Source organism: Rhodnius prolixus, unplaced genomic scaffold (genome assembly GCF_049639745.1).
Source record: "Rhodnius prolixus isolate KJV_2025 unplaced genomic scaffold, Rpr scaffold_6, whole genome shotgun sequence".
Lineage (NCBI taxonomy): Eukaryota > Metazoa > Arthropoda > Insecta > Hemiptera > Reduviidae > Rhodnius > Rhodnius prolixus.
In genome coordinates this window covers 6,429,864-6,442,956 of record NW_027411634.1, presented here as the reverse complement: position 1 = coordinate 6,442,956, position 13,093 = coordinate 6,429,864, and the positions used below count along the sequence as shown (strand labels likewise).

The following is a 13,093-nucleotide window of genomic DNA, read 5'->3' as shown; positions in this document are numbered from 1 at the left end:
CATTTTACTTTATTTACTTATTTCAAGTCTTCATACAATTTATAATATAATAATCAAAAACATATTTTCTTAATATCTAATAAAAACCAGAAGACACAACTGCTTGCAAGCGTCGCCGGAATCGGGACCACTGCTGCTTACAAATAATTAAAAATTAAATGTAATCTTCAAATTTATTCACTTACTGTAGATGACAATATCATTATGTCAGTAGATAAAAATGTCCTGAGGTGAATAAAAATAACATTTGAAAACGAAAATGTTCTTTCAACTGTCCACATTATTTATGTATTGCATAAAAATGCATTTTTTTCTATTAAAAAAATAAAATAATAATAATAATGTGCAGATTCTGCCGACAAGAATGGATTAGCTGGCGCTCGAATACAGCCAGTTATTTCTGTAACTGATTCTGAAGGCGAAGTGTGGTCAGGACCTGCGGTAACTTCCCAACCACCTTTACTCGCATCAGAAGTACTTCAGAAGACTGTTAGTGGCTCATTCCAAGTTTCCTTATCTGAATTTTGTTCAAGTTTAGCTGCTTCTGAAGTAATTTGCCTACTTGAACAAGCTGTATCAGCAATTGCACCCTCAGACTTCCAGTGCTACACTAAAGATGGTCCTGCGCTCGCGTTGCAGTCTCCGTCTGGTCTCCACGTTGAATTGCAGGTAGAATATCTTCTTCTTTTTTATTATTAGAAAAGGCTACCGAAATCTATAATTAAAGAATTTTAAACATTTCAATTTCTTTACTTGTTACCCAATTTGGTTCATTCTAGGAAAGGGCTTAAATGAACTTCAAATGATTTTGTTTGTATATGCACATTAAATTTATACATCACTCATTAAAAAATAAATAAATGAGACATCACGGTCCTTATAAATAAAACTGAACAAATAAGACGAGGCATTTTATTTAAAAAAACTTTAGACTACAGCTTTCATTGCTCACCAAAAGTGAACACCTATTTCTAAAAAGTCAAAAAACCTACCCTTTTTAAATTTGGTAACTTTTTTAAATATCACACAGTTTTTTAATTGAAGTCAATATTATCTTTGTTTTTATTCCGTTGATAATTTCATTTACATACTATCACTTTTTTTTGAAACCATTCTTCTCAAAATTCTAACTTTAATATTAAAACTGAAAAAATTTTAAATTTAACTTTCTGCTAAGTGTAGAAAGAAACACGCAAGAGAAAAAATTAAATAAAAATAATGCGATAACAGATGTTGAAGGAGATAACCAAGTAGAAGGTTTCATCATTGTTTAGTGGGTGAAGCTTATCGTAGCATGAGTAACCGTTTCAAAGCTGTCTTTTCGAGCTATCATCTCAAAGTTATAAACATATTTTTTTCAATAACAAAGGGGAATACGTTTTTTGGCCTAGTTGCTTTAAATGAATGAGTTCTTTTTCGGAGGAAAACATGTTCATTTAGGTGATCGAATTTAGGAATTCACCTCTTCATCTGTAAGTAAATCTATTAGATAGGTAGCATAGTTTTATTTGAAATTTATCTATCCATTCACGTTACATTTCACGTTGCCTTAGTTAAATATAATATAATAAATAATTGGGATAATTTGTTCATGTTATTGTTTTTAGGTTGAAAGAAACGCTCAGTTGAAAATGCGTCGGATCTCTGGAGATCAAGGACAGTACACTGCCTTGTGTCAACAGTTGGTGGCTTGCATGACTAGCTAACAGTTCCAAAAATCTACCTCTCTCGACAACGAAATAGCACCATCACACAATGCGCCACCTTCATCTAGTCATTTCATTTAGATTTTTATATTTTTAACGCCAACATTAGGGATAGCGAATCCGGGGAGAAAGGAAGAAAAAAAAAATAAGGAAGTAAGGAATCACAGAGAAAAGAGGTTCATTAAATTAAATATTATAATTGTAAACGTAAGTACTACTATTTTTATTAATTATTATTGTGGAAACAAAACTGTGTACAACGGTTAGTTTTGTGTTTTTTTTTTGTTTTTTCTTCATTGTGATCTCAATCAAGTATCGGCTGTGAGCGTTTGTGTTTTCATATCGTGGCGCACTACAAACCAGATTAAAGTGGATAAAGAGAAACGTAAAATTTTAAGAAAGGAACACCCTAAAGTTTTGTGCCATATTGATATTAAAGGAGGATAATTTTTTAGTATGTGAAAATACTTGTTTATTAAATGAGTGCAAACTTTCAGGCAGCTATTTCCTTTCTCTTCAAAATGTTTTATATTTTCTAAATTTAGTTTCTTTTTTGTTGTTCTTCCCTTAAATAAAAATTAGCTTCTTTTTTTTTTTGAAAAGGCTTTTAATAAAATGAAAATGTATATATAAAATTAGATTTTAGCTTTATATGTGTTAAGAAGGTTTTTGACATTTTAGTTATTAAATCTAGTATCCAGTAATGAAAGAATAAAGATTACGTTTAAAGGTCTTCCTGCAAAAAACACGTAGTAGAAAATTGCGATTGTAAATTGTTACAAAGAGCGTTTAAATTAATAATAAATGCTGAGGATATTCCTCCCTCCCAAAAAATTAATGCTTTATGATCTGCAGATTAGCTTGTTTTGAATCACGAATGTTGTTACACGCTTGACTCTTAGTTGGCCCTTTGTGGTAATCTTTTGCCTTCTTTCTGAACAGACCTACGTATTGGTATCAGATGCTTCGGGAGTGGTGGTACTTTGAAGGTAATTTTTGTTAACTTTTGTAGTTATTAAATTGAAAAAAAAGAGAATAATACTGGTTTCATGGTGCAGCCCAATTAACAATCAGCAAGTAATATTGGTTTTTAAAATTAGTAATAGCCATGAAATTTTCGTCAGAAAATGTAGCTAAGAGTTTTTAGGATTGTATGATAACAATAAACAACTTCCGAAAAAGTTGATTTTTAAACAAACTACTTGTGATTCCCCGATTTTTGATTTACTTCGGTTGCTATGAAATAGTCATTTTTTTGTCGCAGAATCTCTGAAAATTCTGTCACTAACGTCTTATTAAATTCCGTATCTATCAGTACGACAATCATCAATTTTAATATTTTTAATTAAGAAAGCTAAACAACAATTGTCATTTGCGGATTACAATTACGGATGTTTCGTGTTAATGTTTAAGAGAACTGACCAGACTTAGCTAATCTAATATGGAATAAAAATAGAAATCTAGCTAGAATTTGTTATAATTTTTGTTTTGTTTTAACAAACTCAATTATAGAGTTAAACTAAACGCCATGCATCTATTTAGCTGTCGAACTTGTCTTTGCTGATATTATTATCATCAATTCCATTTTTAAATTTCCACTTAGTGTTCTATCTCATTCTGACAAAATCAGAATAACTCATTGTATAGCTAGCTGTATTTCTCTTGCTAGACCAAGATATTTCCACATTTTCTCGTACTTTTTTTTATTTATTTGTAGGTACCATCATTAAGGAATTTTTTCGAAAATCTTCTTGGATCTCCTTTTGTGTGTTATGCGCTCAAATCGTCATCGTTCTCAGTTCATCTTGATGATGTTTTAATTAGTTCTTACTCATTGCAATAACCTGGTTTTCTATTAAGAAAAGAGAAAATAATCCTCATTTCTCTGGCGGCCCTCCCCAACACATTTTCTCGTTTATCGTTGCTTATTATTCATTCAAGCTGTATCTCCCAGCAGATATAATAATTGGGGCGTGCTTTCGCCAATTCTTTAGGTAATGTACAAACTTGTAATGATTCTACAAAAACTAAAGGTGATTGTTTTCTTTTTCTAATGTGGATCACCTACTTTTAGGTGATTCAAGGCTACGGTAGAGACTGTTGTGATCACATCAGGAAGGGTAGGGCCCTTGAACCATCTTTATCTCTTTGCTTGATTATTCATTCCTTGTAATCATAATGCGTATCTTTTGGGATAATTCAGGTCTGTTATAACATGATTACTAGCAATGAATTCGTCATATTGCAGACGAATCTTCTATCCCAGTGCGCAGGGATTATATTTATAAAAGGTACTAACGTGCCTCTCAAAAAATCACACATAACTGTCTGTTTCTTTCACAATCTTGGCTACTTAATGGTGAGTCTAAGAAATCTGTTGAGGTGGAAGTATTCTTTATTATATAGTTTCCGGCTTTGCCAGCACTCCAGTACGTGTCGTCCACAACGTATTTTATAATGCGCTTAAGCTAATAATATATCTATTCTGAGCTTCTGAACTTGGATAGCGTTCGTAAGGCAAACAGTTGAGGAATTCAGTTGTCCTATTATTAGCCGTGCGGTCGATTTTATGGGCGAATGTCAGTTTAATGAAAAAGTAATATTGAGAGTGGGACTCGCCTAGACACATAGTAATTATTTGTAAATTATGAATTGATTTTTTGTTTTTCTGCTGAAAACTTTTTTTAATCTTGGTTCCAAATATTAAGAATATGGAGTTGATCATTTTTACGTGATTATCTTATAACAAATAGCCTGCCTTTTTTGTGTATAGATCATTTTATAATAAATATTTGACTATTTTTAAGCCTAAGCACACAAAAAAAGAATTCTATAATTAGGACTTCTTATGTGCAATTCTGTTTTGCATAATTTTAGGTTATTTGTTTTTATGTTTGATTTATTGTAAAGAAAGAAACGTGGAAATGAAGCGAAACAATTTATTTTAAAAAAAGAAAGCCTTTTCAAAAAAAAAAATAATAAAAATAAATAAATAAAATAATAACAGTAATGAAATAAATAAATACATACATAAAAATGCACAAAACTAAAGAATAAACTGTAAAAGTTTATTGCTCTTTATTTGGAACAATGTGTTCACAACTGTTAGTTTTTTAATTATTTTTTTTCGTAATTTTTCATTGTTAATTTTTTAAAATTAAATACATAACTAGTAATAAAATTGTACATTTGTCAATTGTGAATACTGTATTATAGTATAATTTCATTTTTGTTTGTTTTTTTAAGAAGTAAAAACAAAGCAAAAAAAAAAGTTACATGCAATAAATAAAAGAATGTATATTTTTATTAAATTACATAGATTGTAAATAAGACTTCTAAATATAATCAAAAATAAAAATGATATAAATATTTATGTATAATATCTTTCAGTCATTTTTTAATTTTAAAAAGTTAAAATAAATAGATAAATACATTATGCTTATATTATAAATATAAGATAGGTAAACATTTTTAATTTTTGAAGCTGCATAAATAAGTAAATAAAAAAAAAACTTTAATCTAAATAAATTTAATATTTATTCCATGAAATGGAGTTTAGTGATTTCAGTAAAATAATTAAAAAATAAATAAATTGAAATATGTTCCTTCAGCTATTTGATGTATATAAATTCGTGTTTAAAAAAATGTATAAATTGACTTCCATATAGTATACTAATATGCCTTACTAATTTAAGGTAAGCTTCATTTAAACAAAGGGAGGAAAAATTCACTCAATACTGCAGTGGCTGTAGAAAAATTAATAAATTTTATTATTTTTTCTTTTATTTCATAGACCTAATGTGTAAAAGTGAATAGAAAAGCACGTGTATTGGCTACTACATATATTAATTGAAGGTTTATATCATTTCTTTTTTTTCAAATGTATTTTATAATCTACAGTTTTTGCAAATAGACGTGGGAAAGTAAGAGATGTATAGTAAGCCTATTTTTTTCAGGCGGACTTTACGTCCAACTACCAAATTTGGTATGAACGGTGGCGGCCACTTTACTTCATTTTATTAACCATAAAATAAAAACCAAGGCCAAGACAGGGTATCGAACGCAGTACTACAGTATATCTGTCTTAGCTTTGCTGGCCTGGCCTGTAACTTTTCGGAAATCACGGAGCCTATTAGAATTTAAAATTAAAAAATAAAATCTAGTGTATAATATTTTACTCACAACTTATAATAACACATTTAAATAAATATTTTGATGAAATCGTGGAAAATTGTTAAACCTACCTCAGAAAAATTGCACGTTGGAATTAAAAGAGTTCATCCGAAACCTTGGTAACAAAACGGTGGCAATAGTTCTTATATTAAAATTAAGTTTTAGTGTTTGCTTATGCTCACACAAAAGCGTTCAAACAAACGCCAATTTTGTTTTATCTATTTAGTATTCAGGGAACCTCAAAACCTATAATTAAGCCATTTCTTTTATTAGTAACCATGGCTAATTCTTGATGGCAGTGAAGAAGTTGCCGAATTTGACCGAATACAAAATGGAAGATCGATTTATACTCGTAGTTAATTTACATTTGTATTCGACTGGGCTTTTCTGTTGTTTCTTAAGCTATTTTTCACGTTAGAAAACCTTATACAATTTAAATCTATTATAATATCTACCAGTGAATGTTATTGTTATCACATTTACGTGAAGTGTGATTTTTTATTTATTTTAATTAATTATTATTTTTTAAATATTTTTTTAAACGCTCACTATTATTTTCTGTGACTCATACAAGGATTTCACTTCTGAATTTTTAATTATCTGCATTAAGTTAGAGGATTGTGAAAAGTTTGGAGTAGAATAAAGAAAACAGGTTTTGTAAAATCAGGTATGTGGAAATGTTTTGGTAAACTTATAGTCGGTTAATTAAAGAACAAATTAACCAATTTTTTTCTGAACGACTTAACATTCGAGCAAATTGCTATAACTCCCTCACTCTCTCTCTTTCACACACACACTCCCTTCACTCACTCTGTCTCTTTCTCACAGTTAATCTGGACAGTCCGTATAATAGGCGAACAGCTTTCTTTCATTCTGTATTTTCCGTTGTTTTCTCTACCTTATTCTTGATTCTAAAAATACAGAACCCTGGTAGTTTTAGCATAGCTACGGTTTAGAATGTTATCTAATTCCAGCTGTAAATTGTAGGAAATTACAAGAACAGGTTTTTTAATTTATTTTTTATTTTTTGTTCAAGATACTGATACAGGAAGAGCATGCTTTTGAAATGTATTTGTGTATTCTAAGTAACTTCAATTTTCTAGTGAAAATTCCAATACGATCATTTGTGAAATAATCACAAAACAATCTCACTTGTCCTCGTCTATTTGCACTGAACTGTATTATCTAATGAAACAATATATACATCATATATTTTATTATTATTATTAGTTTCATTCTTATGTGTAAAACTTTTTTTGTTTTTTAAAAAGTCAATTCTTCGTGTAATTTAGTTTATTTTACATCTTGCTTATTTTGACTTCGTTATAGCCAAACTTCGCTTGGCTTCTCCTGTACCCTAAAAAATATAGCTTACTTAGATCTCTTACTTTCTAATTTTACTTTTGAGTTTTTTCCAAATGAAAAAGTTGTAAATATGGAAGTTAATGAAGTGTTGGGAAAAATAAAAAGCAAATAAATTAATATTATTGAAACCATTCCAATCTTTATAGTTATTTTATGTGACTAATATTGTCTACAGAGCTACAAACAAACAAACACAAAAAAAGAATTTTTAATCTTTAAAATAAAGTATTTTATTATTAACTTTGTTCTGTTAAGTGTTTGCTGATCTTTAATCTTTTCCTGTTTTAATATTTGTATTTCCTTCTTATTTGAGAATTGATCTAGTTTGTGATGCCAACAAAATTTTCTATCATTTGTGACTGACGAAAAAAGGTATGATAGGCAATGCTTTGTTAATATGGATGGGGGGAATTAATATGAGATCTTTTCAAAGTTACGAACTTGTTTCCTTGACAAAATATTTATGGAGTGAATACGACCACCAAGTTTTCATTTAACTTACAAATGAACATTAATAAGAAAAAAATGTATTGGGGAGAGTTGAGTCAGCGATGCAGAAATTGATTGCCCAATGATATTGATTTGGGCAAACAGACAAATATTGAATGGTGAGAAATTGAGAAAGAACTTAAAACAATTCGGTTACTAATTGAGTGAACTATTTTTTAAGACAAACTGCATCACCTTATGAAAAGGAATAAAAATATTTGTTTTTCTAAATGTACAGTTGAAGAAAGAAATAACAGCTTTTCGTTGAAATAAAAGTATCATTCTCCTCGCCTTGTGAACAAAAATACTTTGTACCCAAATTTGTTAAATTGGGTAAGTTCAAAAATTATCCATAAAAGCATTTTTCTGTCTATCTATGGGGGGCACCTCAAAAATCTAAAATAACTTTTTGCATTTTCCTGCCATTGAGTTCAACTCAGTATTATTACAATTATTTTAAATATTTTTCGGTCATTTTCATATCTTTCATTCTTTCTTACTTAGACATGTAAATAATCTAAAAAGTTTTATCTAAAAGGTTGCGTATTTGATGGTTATAGTAACCTTACCCATCATCACCTGATCTTGATTTCTTGGTTCTGTTCAATCTCATTTTATGATCAGAGATCATCTTTGTTCATATTTTTATTATTAGTTAAGTGGCTAAAATGGGAACCTATTCTAGTGCTTCTCAAATTACAATTTCTTACAAGTTTTAACCAACGTCAAAATTATTTAAAAAGTATAAATTTCCCTCACTTATTATACTGGAGAAAAACTGACAGATGACTTTGTTATGAGCTGACGAGAGTAGTTTTCAGAAGGCCGGGAGTTTTTTGCCAAGATGAGGAAGATGAAGATGAGAGTTTAGGAACTTACTGTTCTAGAGGCCTAAAAGTGGTCTTTTTTAAATGATGCAGATTGAAAGACAGGTACGCTGATCATTGCTTACATACTATTTGAGTTGATATAACAGGAAAGTACTTTGATAGTAGTTTTGTAACGAGACTCCCTCTATTCGTCGATTGCAATGTTAACGTGCTAAATGAAGTTTAGGGGAGTACGATCAGAAGAAAAAATTTATTTACTTATTTGTTCATTTGACTCTTTTATTAATACTGAAGTTCTACTCCTTTTTCTGTTGCCAACAACGATGATAATACAAGTTACGTTCTTCTAAGGCTCACATAATGTAATTATAGCCCGATTTTTCTTTGGTTAGTTAATTGTACCCTATATCTTGTTTTGTTTTATTTTATAATGTACGTAAAACGCATGATAAGACAAAAATTGATACCAGCAAAAACGGTTACAGAAAAAGCGAATACTACAAGAAGTGATCGGTAGTTTATTTGTTTATTAATTGTTTCTGTGGGTAATTCCATATTTGTATGAATCATTCAGCAAACCGCGTGATTAAATATTGTACGGGTACATCAACGTTCGGTATCATTGTAGTGGGTAAATATATACAAATTTGGTTTATCACAATTGCATTAGTTTTTTCTCATTATTCAGAAGTTATAGATTCAGTTTAATCTATTTAAGGAAACAATCTTACAGAAATTTATATATATACTAACTTAATTTTGTACTGGCAACATACATCTCTTACATTACATCAAACTTGTAACTTTATACAAATTATTAGTTTGATCATGAAGGAAAATTAAATTAAATTACCTTATTGCAGTATTTATCTTTCCAAAAATGAAGTTTCGTCAAAGTTGTACTTATCGCTTTGTTAATAGGGGCTTAGTAGAGTTTTGAAAGGTAGTGCAAAACAAAAATTGGACTATTTCTGAGATAATTGCGTCGTCCACATCGTTGTAATTATCAGAATTTAAAGATAAAGGTAAAATGCTTTAATTTAGTATTTACTGTTTATAATGTGTTCCGTTCTTCAACCTCTAAGCAATTCACCGGCAAGTAATTACCCTTGAGATTACATCAACTTCTGATATACTTACATGGCATTCATTTCTATATTCCACAATTTACAAGTTATTCAGAAAATCAACCAAGCTTTCGTGTATTACAGGTAATTTTATTCATTTGTTAATGCTTACAAAGCTTTTTAACAGAAAATCAAACTTTTTTTCCTTATATTTAAAAAAAAAACAGTTTATTATGGTAGAAAGACTATTACGATTAGATTTCCACACGATATTTCATGTAGTATAATCATTATCATGTAAAATAATAAGTACAAATTTTATTTTAAATAATTGACAAAAAAAAGTAAACTAAAGATTAAAGCTTGGTACAAAACAGTACAGAGCACACTATCTAGCAGAATAACAGTGAACTACAAAGTTATACAGTTTCTAATTCTGCCACTAGATTGTGTGGGCATGTCAATTTTTTAATTTTCATTAAATAATCACTTGACAATATGAAATCTATTCGTTGAAGTGTATCAAATATGTTTTCTTTTCTGTTTTTTCAGGCAATGTAGATTGGTTCATTGTAGCTTGTGAAAAATCCTTAAAGGGGTTTATCTTCGATTCCATGTCACAAGTTACGTCTTCTGTTATCGAAGATCTACATTTTGAGTTTTTCTCTCAAACAAATTGATGGCCTATATTTCTAGGTGAGTGTACATTGCATTATTAAATTGTTAGGTACTATTATACCCTTGCTAAAACCTTAGTAGTGATGATATTCTTAAAATACATTTTAATATACGAACTAATACGTTAATTACCATTTTATTTATTAAATCTTTGAAACGAAAATGTTTTCATACATTTAGACATTTCTTGTTATAAAAGTGTAAGTTTCATCCCTACGACATTCATGACTTAGTAAGTAAATTATCTGTTCATGTAAAATAAATCCAACATTTCGATCCTATTAGGTAAATGAATACATTTCTATTTGTCAGTTAAATTAATATAGATTTGACAATTAATACCACTTTCACTCGCTGTCTTCAAGTGGTCAATATTTATTTCGTAAATGCATTCAATATTTCTTATAAAAAGTATACGAATAACAAAATATATGAAAAGGTACATGTTCTGCAATAGTAGCTAATTTCTCGTCAGTTCGACTTGAGTAATGCAGGGGTTAGGTTACTCCTAACATATCTTATCTAGTCTAGTCTAACATTCATCACCTCTCTCCCAAAGAATCATGATGTTGGGTAATAGTAAGGGAGATGTCGCTTGGACTATGGGAGAACAACTATTCTCTAGGTTAGAGAGGTAAACTGGAGTCACAGTGAAATAAGTAGTAACCAACGTCAAGAAGTACGCAAGTTATTCTTAACTTCCAAAGTAAGTTCTTAATTTTGCATAAAATTGCATGTGCATGGCTGGAACACCTCCAAGTTCACTGGTTTTCTGTACTCAATATTTCTTTGCAATGTAAAGTATAAAAGATAAATCTCTTTTAGCTCCTACTTTTTACTCTTTATTTTGCTCCCCTTCCTCTGCAGTCTTTAAGTTTAATAAAGTAGTTCACAGAAAAATTAAGATGTTTAAAACAATTTTTCCCCATAGGTATTTGATAAATTATCAGATTTCAGTTCTATAAATCCTAAGTTAAAGTTTTAAATTAAAGTAAGTTAATGTAAGTTTGCTTCAAAAAAGGTTTAGTTCAACATTACCTCAATAGTAAAATGCTGTAACATTACCTCAGGATTGCTTGTTAATTTGCTTGCTGAAATTTTCATCAATACGAATAAGACGATGTTGCCAGAATAAAGAAAAATCTTTTAGTAACTATCTTTATTTATTATATATGTTTTTACATAGATATAACATTTATTTAACCTCGTATTTAATAATTTAACCTTTATTGTATGAAATAGTAGTTAAAAAACTTGTATAAGTGAAGAAATGTTGGATAACCTGACCAACATTTCATGCAGAGAGATGTGCACTCGACAAAGGTTCTAGTTGTTACGAGTGTTTATTTAAAAAATGTTTATTTCACTTAAAAGAGTGCAGTAAACTGCTATTTTGAAAATGAATTAAATTCATATAATTACTAACACTCAGTTTTACTTTCTTGCGTTTTCTTTCTAAAAGATTGATCTATTTTTATTTAAACGTATAGAAAATTAACATTGATTTTCAAGGAAGTTGAGTTTGATTTGTAGGAAGATTCAGTAGACGAACAGTCTATCTCATTGTATAATGTTATTTTTCAGAGTTGAAACAGGCGAACCTGGAGTGCTTTCTGCCAAACAGGGTCATCGAATTAAGCCAAAATGAAAAAGACGAGGAAAACACCTATCCAACTGCAATTCTTTATTATTTAGTCGATTATTTGTAAAAAAAATATATTTGAAGTTTGAAAATGTAATGTAAATTTTAATTTTGTTATGTAGGTAATTTTAAGAATCATTACCTAAAAGATGTAATTGAATTTAAAATGTTTTTGTAAAAGGAAAGAAAAAAAATGTATAATTGGTAGCAAAATAAAGAATTATCTATAAATGATTAAAAAAGTCATTATGTATTTTCTCTTTTCCCATAGTCTTGTTATTTTTATTATATTTGCAAAGTTACAACTAAAAAAACAAAGTCAAAAAAGACTAAAAATGATAAGAGGCAAATTAAAGTAATGTAAAACTAAAAATTCCGTTTATATTAAACAAAAAAATAAAATAAAGTAATAGTAGTACGAAAAAATGGCGTCAGAGAGCGTTAAAAAGCAGTAAAAGAAAAAAAAAATTGAAAAAATTGCATCAGAAAGACGTAAAACAGAAAGAAGGAAATTTAGTTCACATTTTTGCCACCAGGTAGCAGCACTTACTGGACTTGTTTACTATGTAAACAAAATTTAGTTCACATGTTTGCCACCAGGTAGCATTTAAACTGTTTATATACAACTGTCAAACAAGATGTCTCCTCAGTACGACTGCAGAGTCGTACTCGTGAGGAGGGGGCTATGTCGCTCGTCGCTCCAAAAATATCTAATCCAGTCATATCATAACACCTCTCTCAACATAAACAATTTTTGATAATATGTCATGGTTAATGGTTAGGGAGATGCGTTCACTTCGACGGTCGGAAGGCAACTATTCGCCCCACCCGGCCCGGCCCGCGCTGCGAACTTTCTTATATACCCTCTAGATGGCGTCATATCACCATGACAACGGGCTCCCCCCCACTAATATTAGTTCCACCAGCTGTCACTAGATCGCTCGTGCTGTCTGTTTTACCTCTCGTAGCCTTCCTTGCACACTCTCTAGACTTTGGCAGCCATTGTTGTAACCTTGCTAAATGCTTCTTACACACTCTCACGACTCTGGCAGCCATTATTGTAACCTTGCTATCTTCTTACACACTCTCTAGACTTCGGCGGCCATTGTTGTAACCTTGCTATCTTCTTACACACTCTCACGA

General features: G+C 29.9%; 1 protein-coding gene and 1 long non-coding RNA gene across 4 annotated transcripts in view; both read left to right on the top strand.

Annotated features, from left to right (window-relative positions):
- The window catches only part of LOC141460466 (serine/threonine-protein kinase SIK3-like), a 57,072-nt gene extending 48,427 nt beyond the window's left edge, over positions 1-8,645 (top strand). For all 3 annotated transcript variants that reach the window (XM_074140480.1, XM_074140478.1, XM_074140481.1), the window contains 2 exons: positions 350-669; positions 1,608-8,645. In XM_074140480.1, the coding sequence (XP_073996581.1) occupies positions 350-669; positions 1,608-1,706 (419 nt within the window). In that variant the 3' untranslated portion in view covers positions 1,707-8,645. The remainder of the gene's footprint in view (positions 1-349; positions 670-1,607) is intronic.
- A 949-nt stretch (positions 8,646-9,594) lies between these two features.
- LOC141460472 (uncharacterized) lies at positions 9,595-12,976 on the top strand. The gene is made up of 2 exons (XR_012462064.1): positions 9,595-9,774; positions 10,183-12,976. It is a non-coding gene; the product is annotated as an uncharacterized lncRNA (long non-coding RNA).
- Positions 12,977-13,093: the final 117 nt, after the last annotated feature.